The sequence below is a fragment of the Trachinotus anak genome, unplaced genomic scaffold (genome assembly GCF_046630095.1).
Source record: "Trachinotus anak isolate AG129_WGS33_773 ecotype Australia unplaced genomic scaffold, CSIRO_AGI_Tana_v1 ptg000025l, whole genome shotgun sequence".
NCBI classification, from domain to species: domain Eukaryota; kingdom Metazoa; phylum Chordata; class Actinopteri; order Carangiformes; family Carangidae; genus Trachinotus; species Trachinotus anak.
Genome location: NW_027273876.1, coordinates 12,307,150 through 12,328,212, shown reverse-complemented (window position 1 = coordinate 12,328,212; position 21,063 = coordinate 12,307,150). Strand labels below are relative to the sequence as shown.

At 41.8% G+C, this 21,063-nt stretch overlaps 1 protein-coding gene across 1 annotated transcript; it reads left to right on the top strand.

Moving 5' to 3' along the window:
* Window positions 1-1,092: 1,092 nt before the first annotated feature.
* LOC139608992 (ubiquitin carboxyl-terminal hydrolase 31-like) lies at window positions 1,093-14,975 on the top strand. The gene is made up of 16 exons (XM_071463175.1): window positions 1,093-2,149; window positions 5,615-5,752; window positions 5,939-6,027; window positions 6,899-6,991; window positions 7,238-7,373; window positions 7,680-7,830; window positions 8,064-8,244; window positions 8,333-8,444; window positions 8,533-8,627; window positions 9,212-9,289; window positions 9,391-9,520; window positions 9,710-9,829; window positions 9,993-10,218; window positions 10,330-10,488; window positions 10,584-10,736; window positions 10,841-14,975. Exons 1-16 carry the CDS (start codon window positions 1,616-1,618, stop codon window positions 12,361-12,363), a joined length of 3,918 nt encoding a protein of 1,305 aa, XP_071319276.1. The 5' UTR covers window positions 1,093-1,615; the 3' UTR covers window positions 12,364-14,975.
* The last annotated feature ends 6,088 nt before the right edge of the window (window positions 14,976-21,063 follow it).

The window sequence follows — 21,063 nt, the reverse complement described above, 5'->3', positions numbered from 1 at the left end:
ATCACCAAAGATGATTAAAAATAGAAAATAAAAATACACAATACAAAATGGGAATTGTGCTTTTTACCCCACAACATTTATGTGGCAGCTACTTTATAGTGTCATATTAAGATTTTAGGTACAAAACATGATGATTTTACAAAATGACTAATGGCACTGCTACAGATGAACCTATCCAACAGAATATAAAATACTTCAAAATAGCTCCCCCCTAACCAAGCTTCTTATGTCTTATTAAATAGTTAATACTAATAAAATAATATGAAATATATTAAAACATACATAATAATAGACTATAAAGGGGATATTTTTACATAACAAGTAGCCTACTAATAGATTTTTGAATGTTTTACAGTGAAGTAAATTACAATTAAACTTACTAGGCTACAATGCACCTAAATGTTATCGATTGTTAGCTCATCTATTACCCGAACTAATAATAGCTACAGCTTAAGGATCGAGCTCTACCTTACTGAACTGATCCAAGACTGGGTGTTTATATATTCTGTTAATGATGCGATGATATATTGCCATTGTTGACCAATTGGCGCTCAGCAGTGTCCATGCTGTCCAGAGACGGGGATGGATGGAGCATCATCCAGCATCACATGCCGCTGTACCTGCTCTCCTCCAACATGGACCAGTGTTTGGCCCTGACGTCAGCCGTTACCGCCCTGCCTGCAGTGTCGGTGCCCACAGATGATGATGATGATGATGATGATGATGGAGACGGGAGAAGCGGCCTCGCCGTGAATCCCATCCGGAGTGGGCATTAAGGCGCACGGAGACTGAGACAACTATCCCGAAACTTTCGGACGGGGACACCGAAAACGAGCACCTTTCACATCTGGCCCAGGAAGAGATGCTCCGCGGCAGGCAGGCGGGAGGGAGCGGCGGGCTGTGCCGCTCCGGTGGGGGGGGTTCCTCGGTTTGGCAGAGCTCCTGCGAGCGCGCTCGCTGTGGAGGCGATTTGGGGAAGACATCCACAGGGTAAACACCACCGACCGGGCGGCTTTCAACATCAGCGTGGATTTGATAACCGAGAGGGGGGGCGGGGTGGGGTGGGGGGGGGGGTGAAGGAATACCTTTTAAAAGGGTGGAGCTGCGGTTTCTTTAATAAATGATGAGGGATTCCGCTCGTCGCTCTCTTCCTAATTGTGAAAGGCTGATTTGATGTTTATGTCTGACTGACACTGCGTCCGCTGACAGCCGAGCCACAGCGCCTTGTTTTTGTGTCTAAACAATGACACTGGTTGTGTTGTTTCACCGGACCGACTGCCGGTGATGATGGCTGCTGGCCGGTGCGGGACTACCCCGGGCAATCACGCAAGGCGTCCTGATAGCGGCTCTCCGCGGAGGCTGTTTATGCAACCCGACGCAGTGCTGCCAGTGGGCTGATTTGATCCTTCTCCGCCGTCTCCATATGATATGACCCCCAGAGCTGCCAGGCCTTTGTGTTTGTGTGAAATATGCCCAGGCCTTGAGTAAAACATGAGAAAGTGAAGGAGCTGTCATTGCGTGGGGATGAGGCAATGCTCTGAATAAGGAGGAGGGGGGTTGGGGGGCCCTCTTTGGATTTAAGGCGTAAAAAGCGGGGAAAGCCATCGGAGCGACCATGTCGAAAGTTGTCAGTAACAAGGAGAAGAAATCCTTCAGCAAGAGGCTGTTCCGGAGGAGCTCGGTGCGCTCCGTGGGGAGCTTCATGAACAGAGTTCTCCGGACCCTGTCGACTCTGTCTCATTTCGGCACCGACGAGCAGGCCGGCGAGGACGAGAAGGACGACGCAACTTTGATCCCGACCACCACCGGAGGGTCCGTCCCGTCCGACGACAGCGACTGCGGGGGGTTTCCCTTCGGGGACAAGGTGCCGGGTGTCGCCGGGCTCAAGAACCACGGCAACACCTGCTTCATGAACGCTATCTTACAGTGCCTGAGCAACACGGAGCTCTTCGCTGAGTACCTGGCTCTGGAGCAGTTCAAGGGAGCAGAGACGACCAGCAACAGCGAGAAGGCCAAGTCCAACGGGGTGCTGGTGCAGAAGAAGGGGAGCCAGCAGCATGACTCCGGGGAGGTGACGGAGCAGCTGTCCGGGCTGGTTCGGGCTCTGTGGACCTTTGAGTACACACCTCAGCACAGCAGAGACTTCAAGGTAAGTGTGAGGTCTGGATCTGCTTCAAAAGCATAATTAATCTCACAATAACAGCCCAAAAGTCACATGAGGTCCATGCACATAGACTTAAACTACATCAGTTTTAGAGTTAAGTTTACAGATCCTGATTTTTTTTCTTTATTTTTTTAAATAAACACAGAGGAAGTTGTAACAAACTCATAGCTAGACAAGTCTTCTCACATTTATTGAATCCAGCTGGAAGTCTCATTCTGAGCAGAAAAGTAAAGTCAACAGAGTTAAGATTGTTACAAGTAACATTACTGGACAGCTCAGCCCCAGGTTGTGTCTTCTGCTTTAAGGATACATGAGAAGTGGGGCCAGTATCATCTAAGTGAGCTATGCTGCACAATGCCTTTTCTGACAATACTGACATCACCAAATGCAGATGCTTTGGCCCTATACTGGTTAATCTAAAAATATGAATTTGAGTCTAGTTAATATCATGTTATACATTTATTAGACAGAATACTTGCAGATGGGGTCAGATGTAGCCTCGAATGGCTGCTTGCTTGTCAACAAGCCTCTTTAGCTTATCATTCCTATGGTGTTAGTGTAGTCTGTTCTCTAACTCAAAAAGATTATTATTTCATTTCATATTACACAGATATATAAGTGTCAGTTTTTATACAGGAGTCGCAGGACAGCTCACCATTGTGATTGTGTTTGTGCTCGTAATCAGCCTTTTTATAGGAGAATGAATCATAATGGAAGAGGCGAAGTCAGTTTTCCTGGACTAACGCTCCTTTCTTTAAAAGGCTCTTTGAGCTGCTCAGCTGATTGTTGAGTCCGAGAGCTGAGCTGTAATAAAACTCATCTGCTTTTTTTTATTAACTGCTTGATTGTCTGTCCCACACTCATCAGCTTTTGTTCCAGCCTGATCTGCTTTTTCAACGTTTCGCCTCTTAAACCCGTATCCCAGGATTCAAAAAAATCTGCCTGTCACAATCACAAAGGTTTGTTCTCTGTAACAGGGATTTTTTTTGTCTGATAAGCTATTTTCTTCTTTCAGAAGTTCAAAATGCAGGATGGGGAGGAACTCAATTGAACAGGGCTATACAACACTTTGCTTATTCTTTAGAGTGTTACTATTTCTGTCTATTTTTTCTGCTTTGGTTGCCAGCCAGAGTACAAACTGTCTGATTGGATATAGATTATTCTCTTCAGAGTGAGAGGCCTTGAATATGTTTAACTGTGCAGGGAGATTAAGTACAGCTGGGGACTCAGGTACTTTGAAAAGGAATATTTATAAAATTTAGAACTGAATTTTAAATAAACTGGGATTTCTAAACTGTTGTTTTTAATATTATAGTTCCTTATATGTTTCAGGCAGCATACAGTAGAAATGTTACTGACTTTCTCTCTGATATCTCCAAAAAAAAAAGCAAATATTTAGATGGATTGAAAGTGCTTTGCTGTCCAACTTATAAATCTCAAACTTAAATGCCTCTAATTGAACTTTGGTGAAGCATGCTATTTTTGTGGTTGGTGTACTTTACTGCTCAGCATGCACGTGTGACGGTTTTGTGCCTCTCGCCTCAGACCACAATCTAGGCCTAAACTGAGAGCACTTACAGATCGTTAGGGAGACATCCGTGATAATAACACAGGGGAATCATCCACTGTGTCTCAGAATCCATTTTCTCTCCAAAGAAATCGGTCTGAGGATTATGTTGTTGTTCACCATCCAAACTGCTGAGAAGCACGATCCACACAAACGCTCACACAGATGATTAGGAGAGACATTCACCGATGGTGAAAAGTGATGCTTAATTTCCTAATGTGATTGATGGTAAAACAAATCCAACATGATGGAGTCTGTAAACAACACAGGCTAACTGAACTGCATGTTTGATACAATGATTACACTTTTTAATGGATTCTGTAGATCTTAATTGTAGTGTTAATAAATGATAAACCTCAAGCAACTAGTCCTTTATTAATTCATGTACTGCTTAACCTGCTTTAAGTCATAATGAAGGTTTTAATCAGCAAAACTATTGAAAGGAATAAGTTGGAAGGGATAATCGGGAATAAAAAGTTCTCCACCGACTTCCTCTGATATCTCAAAGGATCTATGCCAGACAAATGTTAGTTTTTCTCCATTGTGGTAATGACATGTTTACTTTACTTTAATGCCTGACATTTTAGTCCTTGCTTGCCACATCTGTGAATTTAAGTACCTCTTCTCTGGTTGTTGAGTCAAAATTAAACTTTTTACTTTTATTTTATATGCCAAAGTGTATCAACTATAAAACAGTTCTTCATCTGTACTTAAAAAAACCCCACAGACTGGAAAGCTGCCTAAACTAAATGACCCATGTTCTCATGTCAGTTAGATATTCTGATGAACTTACTGTCAATCACAGAGCAATCACTCCCAAGACAAAATAATTCCATGAAAACAGCAGGCGACCTTGTTAACTTATATCATAAGAGGACACAGGTCTCCTTTTGTTTATAGTTTATTTATTGAAAAGGGAAATGTGACAAATTAGTGAACACTGCTAAATGAGATTTTATTGCAAATAACCATATAGAATATATGACATATTGACAACAGTGAATGTGTAATAACATAGTTGCTGTTATTAGGAATAAATAAAGATGTATTTTCCACAACAGTATAAAATGTAAAAGCTTTCTTATCTGACTGCACTCTTTCTTTCAACCATTAGATTACCTGCAGCTGACTTCATATACACTAAATGCTTCACATACAGCCTGACAATTCACATGACACACTATTTCTCTGTTTCAAAGAGATACAGATATTTAAAACAATACATCATTAATGTGCACTCTGCATTTTACTGCAACTTCTCGTGTCTCGGTGAAGTTTGATTTCACTCAGCGTCGAGGTCTGTGTTTTTACCGTAAAATTGTCTCATAATCGCAGGAGTCTGCTGAGGCAAGCTCGAGATCCAGTTTCATAAACAGACCTTTACTTAAAGAGAGCCTCTGTGGTCAAGCCACAGAAGGAAGGCTAGCTCTTTGTTTGCATCACAGTTTGTACAAATTGCAGAGGCTGCCTTGGTAATGCCTTCAAAATGAGGAAGAGTGCCCCGTGGGAGAGGCTGCGAAGGCACACGGTGCTCAGTCCCGTCATATCTTTGACCTTGTTTGACACTTGATAGCCGGAGAGTAGAGGTGACTTTATAGCTGCCAGCCCGGGTGGCTCTGTAGAGTACACACTGTTGTCATCTCCAATAGCTAATTGTTAGTGAGGTTAAGCTGTCGATTTCCAGCCTGTGTCCTGGTTTTAAAAAGCTTCTCCGTGCCTGCCCCTCAAACATCACCCCCACCTCTGCTGACCTTTAGGATTGCGCTGGTCGTCATCCTGGTCAAACACACTGAATATTTTATGATCAGCCAACTCGCTCGCACTACCAAACCATCTGTTTTTGAAGCGATGCTCTGAAACCTCATTTGTTTACTCTGCTGCAGAATGTGGTGTCCAAGAGTGCCCTTCAGTTCAGGGGTAACTCCCAGCACGATGCCCAGGAATTCCTCCTTTGGTTGCTGGATAGAGTTCACGAAGACCTCAATCATATTATCCACCCTGACAGCAGACCCCCCCGGAAGGTAAACAGCAACTCAGAGCACAGTTAGACATTGTAATTGCCGTATAGGGTACTCTATTTTCAGCTATAGACCAGTATAATCCAGAACCATGTTTTGTGTTAACTGACTGATCAGTTTTCTAATAAACTGTACTGCTGCTGTTATTCAAAGTGCATTACATTGTGCCTGTTTGTCTTACATTTCCAGCCTCCAGTAGAAGAAGAAAATGCCCCTGAAGGATCTCCACTACCAGCACCTAGCTCTTTCGTACAGGAGCTGTTTCAGGCACAATACAGGTGAGATTTTCAATCAAAACACAAATAAAACACAACTTTGTGACGAAATATTCTCGACTTTCCAAAAGTTCACTTACTAGCTTTTTTTCCCCCCAGAACTTTTGATCATATTCTTAAGTCATCTTCTGAGGAACAGAACTTGTCGTCATGCGACTTAAGTTGAGAACTTTAGCAACTGAAGTTTAAATTTCGGGGATAGTAAGTCCTTTTTCATTGAGTGTGTAAGTTGTATTGTCTATACCCCCTGTACTTCTCTGTTACAGTAATAATGTACCAATAATATTACATCTTCATGCAGACCTACGATACGGTACAGATTATGATTATGACCAGCCAGCTGTTGGAAGCGGACGTTACATATTTCATTCATGTATTTCACTAATTCCAAAGGGATAGTTTGACATTTTGGGTGATATGCTAGACTGGAACAAGCACCTCGAAAGGTTGCTAATATGTTGTATCTTGTTTGTTTAATCTGTAAATTACAATTGTAGTTGTTGCAAAAGAAACATATTGTGGATTTAAAGGGGGTTGTGTGTTTGTTAGCAAGGACCAGTGACATGGGAGAGTCTTGTTGCCACTGTGAAGTTCACAGACAAACTCCCTCTTGAAACCACAGTGTGTTGTGAGTTGTGTTGATAGATTTCTTTCTTCTGGACAGAGTCAGGCTAGCTGTTTCCACCTGTTTCCAGTTGTTATGCAAAGCTAAGCCAACCCGCTGCTCATGTTTACTGTACTTACAGATATGAAAGTGGTATCAATGTTCTCGTCTAACAAAGTGTACTTTCCAAAACACTGAACTATTCCTTTAAAATGACCCACTAACAGTACTCCAGCAGCACTGCTACACTGTCATCATGTCTCTGTGTAGGTCCTCCCTGACTTGCCCTCACTGCCAGAAACAGAGCAACACCTTTGATCCTTTTCTCTGCATCTCACTGCCAATCCCGGTACCTCACACACGGTAAGGTGACTCTGAATCTAGTCCATGAGTAAGACAAAAAAAAATAAAAATAAAAATAAAAACATATCCCTGTATCCAGTGAGACAAGTTACAATCTGAACCCATCATTAAAAAGAGTTTCAAACTCAGCCTAGACAAACACCATGGAAGATCTGACAGCAGAAAGCTAAAATTAGAAGATGCCATCTATCTTTGTAACATCAGTCTATGAAACAGCCAATTAATTTCAATCTTTCTGTGTTGCAGGCCACTGTATGTGACAGTGGTGTACCAAGGAAAGTGTTCCCACTGTATGAGAGTCGGGGTGGCGGTGCCTCTCTCTGGCACTGTGTCCAGGCTGAGACAAGCTGTGGCCCAAGAGACCAAAATCCCTGCCCAACAGGTGCAGCCTCATTTGAAACTTCCCTTTTTAAGACCATTACTGTATCAAAAATGAAGAGGATTGAAGATAGTGTGTGCTACTTTGAGGAGTGTTTTCAGTTAGCCATGAGAGAATTTGGTGGTTATGTCTGTATTTCTGTCACTGTGATATTTGGCTTCTTGATTCTATTCTATTCTATTCTATTCTATTCTATTCTATTCTATTCTATTCTATTCTATTCTCTCATTTTATTTGCTGCTAATTCTGACCAGTTGAATTAATCCATATGCAACCCACACTCTGCTCTTGTTCTCCGCCTCTGCTCAGATTGTCCTCACTGAAATGTACTATGACGGCTTTCATCGCTCCTTCTGCGACGATGACGACGACCTTGAGATCATTCAGGAGAGTGACTCCATCTTTGCCTTCGAGACACCTGAGCTGTTCAGACCAGAGCAGATCATCTCGAAGCGAGGCGGTACAACATCCTGTGTATTCCCCCAGAAATTAGTTTAGCTCTTTGTCTTGTTACGGCAGTAGGAGTGGAGATTAGATTAGAAACTGAGTAATATTGGGGAAATGCTTTATTCAGGAAGCCGCTACACACACTGACCTACATGTCGGATTGATTTTTGAAGCAGTTCACAAAGCAGCGTATGGTTTTCACCTTTTGAAAGTTTTTTAACCTTAAACATTGTGTGTTAATTTCAGGTAGCCCACATGCAAATCTCAACCAGAACAACCTGAAGTATGGCACAGATAATAACAGGATATCCACACAAATACAAGAGCCTACGTCACCACCTCAGAGTCCTAATAAGAACAGTGGGCAGGCTGAGAAGATTGTCCTGTTGGTGTGTAACAGAGCCTGTGCTGGACAGCAAGGACGCAGGTACTATAATGAGCAACAACATGTGAAAAATTTCCATCCTCAGCCCAAAGAATTCTTTAAAACCGTAATGCTCTTGTTTTCCGTACAGGTTTGGTAATCCCTTTATTCTGTATTTGGAGCGTACAGTGACATGGGATGTGCTTCAGAAAGAGATCCTGGAGAAGATGCAGCATCTTTTGCGCCCTGGAGTGTTTGTGCAGGTACGTTAACATGCTGTCCAGACAGAATCATCTTTTCATTACGTTTATGTGTCATATTTCATAATGCTTTATCCCTGATGCTCTGTAGGTCGGGCCCATCACTTTACGGGTGGTGGGAGTGGTTGGAATCACATATCTCTTGCCTCAGGAGGAGCAGCCACTCTGCCATCCCTCTGTGGAGAGGTAATGTCTCTTATCACCACAAGGGGGAAGTGTTGCCTCACTTGAATAGTCCTTACGTGACTCCTGCAGTGTGTTCAATGCACTTGAAGTTGATTGAGGAGATACAGTATGTAGGCCGATTCTTCAGTGGTATTGATGTTAAAATATGTGTAATAGCTTGCCTGGTTTTTATGGATTTCCATCTAATAAGGTGCTAACCTCTGTGACTTCTGCATGGATTTTTTTAAAATGAAGGGAATGAGCAAAAAATGACATTGACACTGCCACAAACAAAAAATAAACCCTTAAAGTTTGGCCTAATGTAATACTTGTTTGATTTACCAGAGCTTTTATTCATTGAATGTCAGGGTTTTTGAGTCAAATGTCTCTTAAAACCAGCTGGGAAATGCTAATGTGCAATTTTAAAACACATTTTCCAAACAATTTGTTGTAGCAGCTTCTTACTCCAGTGTAGCAGCTTCCAATTATTGTGTACAGTTCTTTTGTATACAGTCTGTGGTACAATTATAATTCTGCATGAGTATCAGCTAAGTGTCTAAAAAGGGGAGTATAATGTGGGGTTCTCTTAATCTAATTTTTAACAGGGCATTCAAGTCTTGCGGTCCCGGAGGTCCACCTCATGTGAAAATTGTAGTTGAATGGGACAAGGAGACAAAAGACTAGTGAGTGACCAATCACACACACTTGCATTTTAAAACAAATCCATGTTATGATTGAAGATCTATGTGATTCCTGTGCTACTTGTGCCATGTTATGCCCGCAGTCTATTCAAAAGAACTGAGGATGAATACATCCCAGATGCTGAAAGTGTGCGTCAAGTAAAGGAGCAGCACCTGCAGCCTCAGACATGCTCACTTGCCCAGTGCTTTCAACTCTACACCAAAGAAGAACAGGTAGGCTGAGAAATGGAATCATGTAGTAGTGGTGAGAATATCACTTATAGTGAATAAATATCAAAGAAAAATATACATCAATTCATACCTTTTATTACACCAAAAACATACAAACATGTTAACAGATAAAAAAAACAAAACAACATAAGAGAACATGAGTTAGATGATATTTTTCCACATTAATTTCAGCTCGCTCCGGATGATGCATGGCGATGTCCACACTGTAAGCAGCTTCAGCAGGGCAGCATCAAGCTCAGTCTGTGGACCCTGCCCGACATCCTTATACTTCACCTGAAGCGGTTTAGACAGGTACACTCTTGCAAATGAATGTGCTACAATGCTCAGATTTCTAAAAGTGAAAAAAAAACTATTAGGAATTAGGGATTATTTATGTATCATATTTCTATGTGAGAACTGCTTTTAAAAGAACTTACTGACAAATTTAATGCCATCCACGTGTTGCATCCTTCAGGATGGGGATCGACGGATGAAGATGCAGAACATGGTGAAGTTCCCACTCACAGGTATGGACATGGCGCCCCATATGGTAAAGAGGAGCCAGAGCAGCTGGAGTCTCCCCTCCCACTGGTCGCCATGGAGAAGGCCTTATGGGATGGGCCGTGATCCGGAGGACTACCTTTATGACCTGTATGCAGTGTGTAACCATCACGGGACCATGCAGGGAGGACATTACACAGGTAACAGAGCACCATACACAACCAATGACAGATTTCCCTATGGTTGTTGCATAAACTGAGTTTGCTTTTATGAAAGTTTTACAAGAGATATTACTGCATTGTGTCTTGTAGCTCACTGTAAGAACTCCATTGATGGACAGTGGTATTGCTTTGATGATAGTGATGTTCATCCCATGTCTGAAGATGAGGTCTGCAAGCATACTGCTTACATCTTGTTTTATCAAAGACGTGCAACAATTCCTTCCTGGTCTGCCAACAGCTCTGTGGGAGGTAATTACTACATACTGTACATGCTTGGATGATCTCTATAATATATTGTTGGAATATATTGCAGATGATCACCCACTCTCTGTTTTGGCCTTTAGGATCCACCAGTTCTTCCTTGTGTGAGCACTGGATAAGTCGGCTGATGGGTAGCCGTCCACCTAGCCAGGCCTCATCTGGTTCCTCCAGACGCACCTCGTTGGCCTCCCTCTCTGAGTCAGCTGAGTTTGCTGGTGAACGGAGCGAGGATGATGGTGAGAGACACTCATTCAAATAAAGGGCATTTCTCAGATGTTTTCATAAACATGAATATTTTCTTGGAGAATCTAATATTGATGTGTATATTTCTGCAAAACAGGCTTATCAAGCCGCCCAGCAGTGAGAGGCATGCAAAGACAAACATTCTCCTCAAGATCCTCAATTGCCAGTCCACTGGTACTCAGTGAAAATGGCACTAAACCAACCTGGTCCCACTCTGCTAAACTCCAACTCCGTTCCAACTCTCCCTCACGCTTCTCCCTGGAATCCCACTCCTCCTCCCCGACTCTGGAGAGGATAGGAGAGGTGGTTGATAGCAAGACGTCAACCTCCTGCTTCACTGGGTCACCTAAGCCAGACAAACTGTCGGGGGGCAAGTCGGTCCTTGCAGCTTTGGATAGTAATCCTGGCAGTAAGAGGCTGATAGAGCAGGTTCACTCCAAGGCTGTAGCGCAGGCAGAGCACAGGAGCTCCATCCAGACCGGAGATAACAACAATGTAGTCGCTGCTGCTGAGCAGGTTAGTCCTCGAAATGGGGCAGCTGCAAAAGAGCAGAAACAAAGAAATGGGGCTGCAGATAGCGCTGGTGTCAAGAGGACCTCAGCAAAGACCGGGTTAGAGAGTGAAAGGAGTCCAAAGAAGCGTCCTGCCACCTCTTCAACTTCATCCAGCTCTCTCTCTCCTGCCATTGACAAGTCACCATCTCGAACACAAGCCAAGAGTGCAGCATCAGCATCAAACCTGATCAAAGCTGATGGACCTCCTAAAACTAGCAAGGCTGGTTCCTCGAGAACAGCAACCCCCTCCAAGAAAGGGTCATCTCAAACCCCGGAGGTATTACATCCTGACTCTGGTCAACAGAAGAAGAGTGGTTCTCCAGGATTACAAAGCTCAAACCCTCAGAAAAAGACATCGCCCAGAGGTGGAGGCGAGAAAAGCTCAGCCTCTGGTAGGACTAAAGCAGCAGACAGGAGCACTAGCCGTGAATCCTCAAGGACCAATGCTGTTTCAGAGCGAAAGGTAAACCGTGGAGGACCTCCCTCCAGGTCAAGTGCTGCCGGTAAAGTTGAAGGCAGGGTGGGCCGAGCTGCGGAGAACAAGGCAGCGGCCAGGAACTCAAGTAGTAGCTCATCCATGGCCAGTCTTCGATCCTCAAGTGTGGGTGTTTCCTCTTCAAGCGCAGCCCCACCATCAAAGGGACCTCGTAGGAACAGTAAGACAGAGGATAAAGGTTTGTCCTTCTTCAAAACTGCTCTGAGGCCCAAAGAGACCCGCAAGTCAACTGATGGTGGGAAATCAGGGATGGGAGAAGCTAAAGGAAGTCTAGAGGACAGTGGTGGAGATGCAGTTAAGGAAGGAGTCCCACATGGGGCGAGCAGGAAAGCCCAGACTGTGGCACCAGAGGCTCAGACCACAGCCAAAGACAAGGAATCCTCTAAGGTATCCTCTGCAGCTAAGCATTCACTGCTGCCCTCCACAAAGTCCAAGCTTTCTGGAGCAGAGACAACCACCCAGTCCTCCGCCAATGCAAAAGACTCCTCGAAGAAAGAACCTGCTAAAAAGACAATGCAGTCCAGAAAAATCCCCATCAGCTCTACACAAACTAGCCAGAGGTCCAAGTGATGCTATTTTGAGGACCTGATAACAATCTCTCAAGTGCAGCTCTGAGGTGTTTTAACCATCAAACTAGGCCGAGTGTCTGACCAACATCTATTAAGCACCTGTAGCTTTTCAGTGGTTACTGAATACCAGCTGCCATACTGGACATTTACTGTCCAACTTGTTAAATAGTTATTTAGGAATGGATTTTAACAAAGCACTTTGTATGGATTGCATTGATTTTGAGGAATATTATACTGTATTGTAAATAAGCATGGACTGCACATGTATTGAAATTATTGCCTTGTTCTGTCTGTAGCATAGTTGGGAGAATTACATCTCAGTAGGAGGTGAAAATAAAAGTGACTTTGCACAAGATGGAAAGCAAATATAATGGTGGAAAGAAACTTTTGAGATATATCAAACATGGACTACTCAGTCACCAAAGGAAGTTTACTGGCAATTTTTAACATGCTGATGCAGTGACACACTGAATTATTTCCAAAAATCTTTATGTACAGCTCTCCTTCAATATTGAGAGCCATATGTCAACAACAAACATCAGTGCCTCAGATAATCATAGTGAAGTATTTAATCTAAATTGTATAACTGCAGGTGTTGGTAAATTTATAATTCAATTTTAATATTTAATAAGCACTGAAAATGTAATTTCAAGTAAGACACAATTAAGCCTATTTAACCTGAACTGCTGTTTACATATGCTCCTTGATGTAGTAATTGTGCAACAGCCTTTAAGAAGTATTTTTCTGCAGCCAAAATGAGACTGTCATAGAGAGGCCGAGGAGAAGCGCAGGAATGAAGCATGTGTCTTTGGTGTTAAATGTCTGGCGACCTTGGTTTGTAATGGTTCTTAAATGTTTGTGTTTTATTTACCAGTAATAACCTGTTACCCCTCAGACAACCACCCACCCGTCACCACCTCTGCCCTCCAGCTGCTGAAGCCAACACTTACCTGCGGTGCCCATGTCCCTCGTGGGGATCAGCCTCCTCAGACTGCCAGACATCTCCAAACATTCCTCCCAGACGAACACAGGGTTAATGTAAAAAGCCACTACACACACAGACAACATTATTCAAAGACAGCTGGGTTCTGCCTTCATTGAACACCATACATGTACATAGAGCATTATGGTGTGTGTGAGTCAGCCTACTCTCTGTCTTCAATGTGACATCACAGCTTGTGCACATCTTTAGCTCGCATCAAGAAGTAGATATACACTGAACGCACTGACATTGAATGAGAGATCACCATTCATGAAGTATATGACAGTTGTTGCATGATAAATTGCTTATGCATGCACTTAACTATGCAAGCAGATTCTTGCTAATGCCCACACTGAGTATATAGAAGTGGTACTCTTGGACGTGTATATATTTCTAACTGTATATTTTTCCAAATGCCAGCATCGGAGAGCATGTTAAGGCATACTTTATTAAAGCTTTGTTTGCACATTTCTTCAAATCAATATACATTTTGTATGAATGATAAGTAATGCTCATTCACCCTCTCAAAGTAAATCAACTCATTTGCAAATTAGTGTTTTCTGTATTGTATTCATTCGTCTCACATTTTCCCTCACAATTTCAACTTTAAACAGATTCTAAAAGAAGATTTTTTTTTTTTACGTGAAAACATCGCTGCAGTTTATAACTTGTGGTGTAACTGTTGTTTATCATCTGTAACACTTTGAGTAGCCAGTTCTGCTGTGAGAGCTGAGAAATTAAAATGACACATTAAAATGACCAACAACAGTAGTGTGCTGTACAAGACTGAATGACAGGCTTGTTACCTGGTTCTAAATATATTATACATTTTGTCAAGTTAGGCTGGTACCGTTGAAGACAACATGCTGCCATTATGACCTCAGTCTTCTGCTTTTGTCTGAAGATCCAAAAAAAAAAAGTAACAATGTGCAATATATTCTCTAAAAATTGATGTTGTTCTGATTTTAATTTTTGTATGATTAAAAATACAATACAACAATAGACATAATATCTTGACTATAATACTGTATATCATAACATCTTGAATTTTTCACTGTGAAAGATTGCGCCGGAAGGCATCATTGACTAATTTTGCATCAGGAGTCCCACCAAATACAAATTCATAAATGATTAAACATCACAATTATAGATCCACTGATCTACTAAGTGTCACATTCAAGGAGGAGTGTGCATCACTACCCAAGCAGCTGGACCATAAACTACTTTATAGCCTTCTGGCACATGGTGCAGAATACATCTAAATATTATCTTCAGTGCCTGGTGGCTACAGTGTGTTGATACTGTGGTATTACACCCAACACATGCAGTATATGAACTGTCTTATGTACAGTACATCACATCAACTTTAAGTGAAATCTTGCAGTGTTGATGATATGAGAGGGATGTATAAATATAGTGAAATGCTATGAGGAATTATTTATTTTCACAAATGCATGAGAACAACCTTTTTATTTGACCATTTATATTCTGTGATATGATGTAATTTCTGACATGTACTGTGTTCATCTTATTTGGGGGAGTAGCAGTGTGTGTTGGCATTGATTTGGCAACGCAAGACAAACAGCAACAAAATAAAATTATCTCATGAAATAAAATTTTGTTGACATGTGGATCTGGGTGATTGGTTTTACATTTCCAGTTTTTGTGCTGCTACTTTTTGGGTCACATTTCTCCTTTGCTCCACTTGGTGGTGCTCAGTGTTTGCCTGAAAAATCCCAGTAGACACAAAAATAATGAGTTGGGGAGATAAAGCGGCGCTCAACATGAATTTGTCCGTGAGAAATGCCCTTCAGTTTGAACTTGTGGGATTATTAAGATATATAGTAGCATCAAATCCAATGTTGTCAGTGACAGAGATGATATGTTATTAAACTACAGCACCATCATTTATTTAGAGCTGATTCAATTGTGGTTTTATTAGTTTGGCCCAAGGCTGAACATATTAAGTGTTAATGCTGCCTCTTTGTCTTTCTGTTCTTGTAATTTTGTAGAGCAGTCATCAATTTTAGGAATTACATTTTCACCCTCTCACTTCTCTCCTCTTGTGTAGTCTTGAGAAGTGATGAAATTTTTAAAAATCGCCTGTGGTGTGATGGGGCAGCAACATGCTCCTCTTGACATGCAGCAGGAAGGCTCCGCATTGTTTATCTTATCAGAATTGAGCATTTGTCTCGTATGCTATAGGAAAATGGGAGGTTGTGCAATTAATATGCATGTATGAATGTAATTAGAAAATTCATGGACTGCAACCCCGGCACGAGATTATTCTGTAAGGGAGCCAGACTTCTCTAGTGCTGAAATCAATAATCATTTGCCAATTGTATCAGCTCCAAGAGAACATCATTAGCAAGACCTCAGTGGAGAATTCAACAACTTTTATCTGGATTTAACGCACAAATCGTGACATTACCCTTCTTGACTCCTCAACATAATGTATCTAACATGCTGTAATTAGTTTACGTGTTTTGCTTTTGCTACATTAATGTGTGTGATGCATTGTAGAAAGGCAATCTAATCTTATTGATCAATGCATTCTTGGTATCTCCCGGGGCCAAATTCGATCCTTAATGCTGCTGCTAAGTCTCCATTTTGAAAAACTCTGTCCCTGGATAGGAGGAGACGATGAGCAGGATTTTCATGATTAGCTTTCACTTTTTCCCTGCTTGCTGTTTGGATGGATCGATGAATTGAGTGCTGTGGTGAAGGCGACATTCAGGGGGTGGCCACAAGATAAGGAACAGCTGTATGATACAGCCTAATACTTCCACAATATAATCCAATCCAATAGCCCAGAAACATTGTGAACCTTGTTATGCCGGAATGTTTTTGCTTAAGGCCCATGTTTGTGGTCGCAATGTACCAATAACATTGTTTAACATTAGAAGTTCAATTACCACCACCATTATACAAATTTAACAAAACTGAACAGTACGACTGCACAATAACTGTATTTGTTTCTGTGCTCTTGAATTGGATTGCACTATAATGACCACATATTTATGATATTGCGTCTACCTTCTGATGCATTTATATCAGTGATATTGTTTCACAGTATATTCTTTATAGCAATAGGCCTATGTTATCCACACACAATACAGATAGTGTAGAAAACCCAAAGGAATATGGGACATTTAAAAAGCAGCTTAAGCCTCCACACTCATCCACACTGATAGAAAACACAGGGAGGGTGTGAGAGACAAGAAGAAAACTTTAAAAAGCAGGTGTTATAGCAGCTGAGTAGAATACACCTCAAGTCAGATATGTTGGTATTTATAGATCACAGAGAATTCTCAAGTTCTTTTCAGAGCAAGAAAGAAAGAGAAAAAAGCCTTTTGAGTAATTTATCAATTTTTGTCTTTTCTTTGGACAAGCACAACAGAATCAAACAACACTGTGAGACGATGTAAAAAATTCAAGTTTCATTCAAGAATTTTCTTTAAGTCTGAAAATTTACAAATATGAGACTACATAGATTTTAAAAGAAGAAGGATCACAGCATTCTCTTCTCATTCTCTGAATTCATAAGCACTGAAACGCACCTTTGCTCTGTTCAACATGGACGTTTTGCTGCTGTAGATTTACTTGGTGTGGTATGGCCACTAGCTTATGGTGGCTAATGTCACTGTGGTTATGTGTCTAAAACACAGGAAAATAGACTAAAGGTTTATAATGTGAGTAAAACGTGAGCCTCTATGCTGCCTGTGTAGACAGCTGGATTGATTAAAGTCGTGTATCTGTTCAGACGCATGTGGAACGGACGACTGAAAGACCCAGCTGAAACGCTTTCTGTGTAAACACACCATTAGCCAAAATGGCTGCTGTTACATGGGCGAGCTTTAAAGTGCTGCCAGTTATTATTATGCTACAGGAGGCAACTGTAAAGTAGTGATAGTACAAGATGTAATGTACTGCACAGTTTAAGAGGATTCATTTAAACTTCTTCAGTTGGTGTTTTAGAAAGCAGCATCAAGAGAAATGAGGAAAATCTGTTGAACTTAGTTAATAAGTGTCCGGATGCTTTTTCTGGTTACATTACAAAGAACAAACATGGCTCACAATAGAAAAAAAGCTTTTTTTTTAAGCTGGATAGAATTACTACAAAAAGACCCAACCTCTCTTGTTATTTCCAGTCATGCCTCAAATTTTAATTATCTTAACATGTAATTTTTAGCATCGCACTAAGCAGCAAACTACACATGACTAAATGTATTCTCAATGCCAGCCTTTTTTTCCTTGCTGGATGGCAAACAAATTCAATTATTCAGTTGTTTCAGGAGCGAGCACGTCAGTTATTTCTCTTCTCTTGAGTCCAGTGATGCAGTACTTTAGTTCCCCTTTTAATTGGAGATAAAAAATCTAGCAAGCCTTGAGTGCAGGCGGAGAGAGAGCTGCTTTTTAGGCAATGCAATATACATAACGTGTCATGTGGGACATCCATGGCTGAATTACATAACCCTGAGCAGTGAGTGGTGCCTTGAAAACAACTTTAACACCCGAGGAGACTGTGCAGTTGTTAGCGGACAAGAGGCAGCTCCCATGAACTGTCAGGATTAGTCCTCATCAGGAGTCATTTGTGATCACAAAAGCCTTTTTTTGCTATAGAACCATAATAAAGGATATCATTTCCATCATTCCTCAGCCAGCATAACATCAGCTTGCAGCTTTAATTGTAAGATGTGAGTAAGTGTAATTTTCCTCAAACTGCTCTGATTAATGAATTCACTGACATTTTAGGTGCTCGTTCTGTTAAAGACAGCAGGCGATGCACTTATTAAAACCTTAACCTGTTAATTGTTTGAGACCCAGCAGACATATTTCTCCCACATGCTGCACATTCATGTCTCCTACATAATGCACAGTAGTGGGTAGCTGGAATCCTCAGAACTTGCCAATACCGAAGACTCATCAGGATGCTAGGGAGCAAGGTGTGAAGTGTCAAAGTTGGACATACAGCCAGCGCATGTCTGCCACGCTTCCTCTGACACTCATCCTACACCATTGGCTGTGCGAGGAATGATTGACTGAGAGGTTGATTATGCTTCTTCCAGCCAGGTGGTTGGCAGGCAGAGAGGCGCATATCACCAGATTGCTGCATCAGCCAAAGTGTGAGGCCACAGTTTCTGGCATCAGCGTGTCTGGACGAACTTCACAGGAATAATAAAAAGATGCAGGGATGTCAATCACCACCCAAAATGTGTCTGTTTAGTTGTTGATCTGTTTTTTTTTCTTCTCTCCCCGTGTTTTGTTGGCAGCAGTCTCTCCATCTTGTATCTTGTATCATTAGAGGCTTTTGCCTTTTGAGCAATGCTGAGATGGAAGGCAGGCGAGGCTGCACGAGTAAAAAACTCGAGGTTCCTGGGTTCTTGTGGGAGAGGGGGAAAGTCTTTGATGTTGTGGAGTTTCGTGGAGGCAAATAACACACTTTGATATTTCATAAGCCATCTCTGCTCAAAAAAAAAAAAAAAACACATGCGGGCACAAACAGACAGCACAACTACACACACACACACACATTCATCCGCACTCGCACTCTGACAAAGACGAGGTTTGAATTACCACCCAGCTGAAAGATTTGCAGTTATTTTGGCTGCAGATATTTGTCTTATACACACGAGCTCGGTGTCTGAAAGTTCTAGTTTTCTACAGGACTGGCGACCGGTAAATGTCTGTCCTGTTTGATTTTCTGAGGAAGATAAATTAGTGTTTGGATGAACATAAAAGGTAATGTATTCATAAAAAGCTGTGATGAGTGCAGCTGTCTCCAGCATCTGACATCCAATCTGAGACAAGCCGCGCGGGGAGGTTGGACCATCCTCCACTGTGTAAGTGTATGTGTGTGTGTGTGTGTGTGTGTGTGCATGCGTGTGTGCACTGATGTTTATGGGCACAACAAAGAATTTATTGTCTGATTGAGTACAATTTAAATGTATGTGGAGGAAAGCACTGTGATGCCTTGATATTACTTTAAACTGAGATTGACTAATAGGTAAATCAATAGTCAATATTTGAATGAACAGGCAATTTTCATTCAAGTGTAGGCCTATTACATCAAAATTTTCTATATGTGTATTTATTTAATATATTGATGAGCATTAGATCAAATATAGTATCATTATTTACTGATCAGAAATTGTTTTAAGACCCAAAAACTCTTTGAAAAGAAGAATATTTAGTTTTTCTCACCAAAGTTTGGGAGCATTTAGCGTCTAATTCCTCTGCCTGCTCTCACACTTTGCCATAATGTCAATTGGAGTTAACCTTATTTTGTATGTGTAATATGTGTTGAGGCATTTGCACAACAAACCAAGACTGATGTGTGATTTAAAATAGCTTCACTTATTGGGGCAGGCTTATGCAGGATCATCTTAGCTGCGTGAATCCCATAATCACACCCCCAACCCCCTCCCCAAATGTCATCTGGGTTCAGTTTGTCCCTCCTTTTAGACTCCTCCATATGTTGAAAAAAAAACCACACCACTTTCTCAGTGGTAAATGCAACATGGAAATGGTCACCCCACTGATATAATTTCCCATTTGCTAATGATTAGGGTTTGGAAATGTGTTCATTGCCTGAAAGAACTGTTTAGGCATTAACACCTCCATGCAGAGCCAGTCTACGTGGCTTCCCTCATTGCTGCTCCAGCTTTGCAAGGCTTCCTGCCTAGATTGTAAACCCCCATCAAAATCCTAATGCACTGCATGTCGGCTCAGGTGTGGTCTTGAGTCCAGGGGTTGCTGATGCATCAGATGTGTTTTGGTTTGCAGCGGATGTGAGGTTCATCTGGAGGCAGCCTTGGGATGAGGCTTGTTATTCTCCTCAGTGAGACATGAGGCACAGACTCTAATTAGAACACATCTCCTGGTGGGAGAGATGCTGAGGTCTGACTACTCCTCCAATCTAATCAGGTTTCTACCTCACTTAGGCTGCTCCACAGAAAAGAGGCTCTCGCCTCGTCTGACAAACAGATACAACAACAAGGAGATGGCACTGAACAACTGTTTCTAATTTGGAGGACTTTGCAGGATTTCACAGATCTAAATCTTGAAAGGGCACGCATCCAACAAAAATCTCACATCTTTGCCATCTTCCTCTCACTCTCTGCTGGAGACAAGTTAAAAAGGGGTGGGCTGGTAGCTGTTGATGTGTAAAAGAGATGCAAAGATCGGAACGCACACACACAAAAAAATTCTGCTTCTTTTAGACAGGCCATCAGTGATAACATCATTTTGTCAAAAAAAAAAAAAAAAGAAAAAGACAAGAACATGGCCTACATTTAAAATTACATTTCATTAGAAACTTATGTCTGTTACACTTCACTTCTTCTCTGCTTTGCTGGTTTCGTCCATCAGAGCACATCACATGCACACGCTTATTAAGTGTCACCCCTCCAGACTGCACTTCTAACACTGCTCTGCAAATAGTTGTAGAACATATATCATTACTTTCTTGAGACTGTGCCACAGTTGTCAGCTCTTCATTTTAATTTGGCTCCTAAGCCACTGGTTATTTCGACCACTGGGACATCCTGTCGGCTGCAGAAGTTAAACTATTCTGAGGCGTTAGGACTGAAGGAGGTTCACTGCTGAATCTCTGCCTCAGCTGCAGTGTCAGCTGCTGTCTCGCTCGGATACCAGGGAACCTCATTCTATCTCATGTGAGCATCTCGAGCAAAGGATGAGGAAGGCTGTGTGAATGTG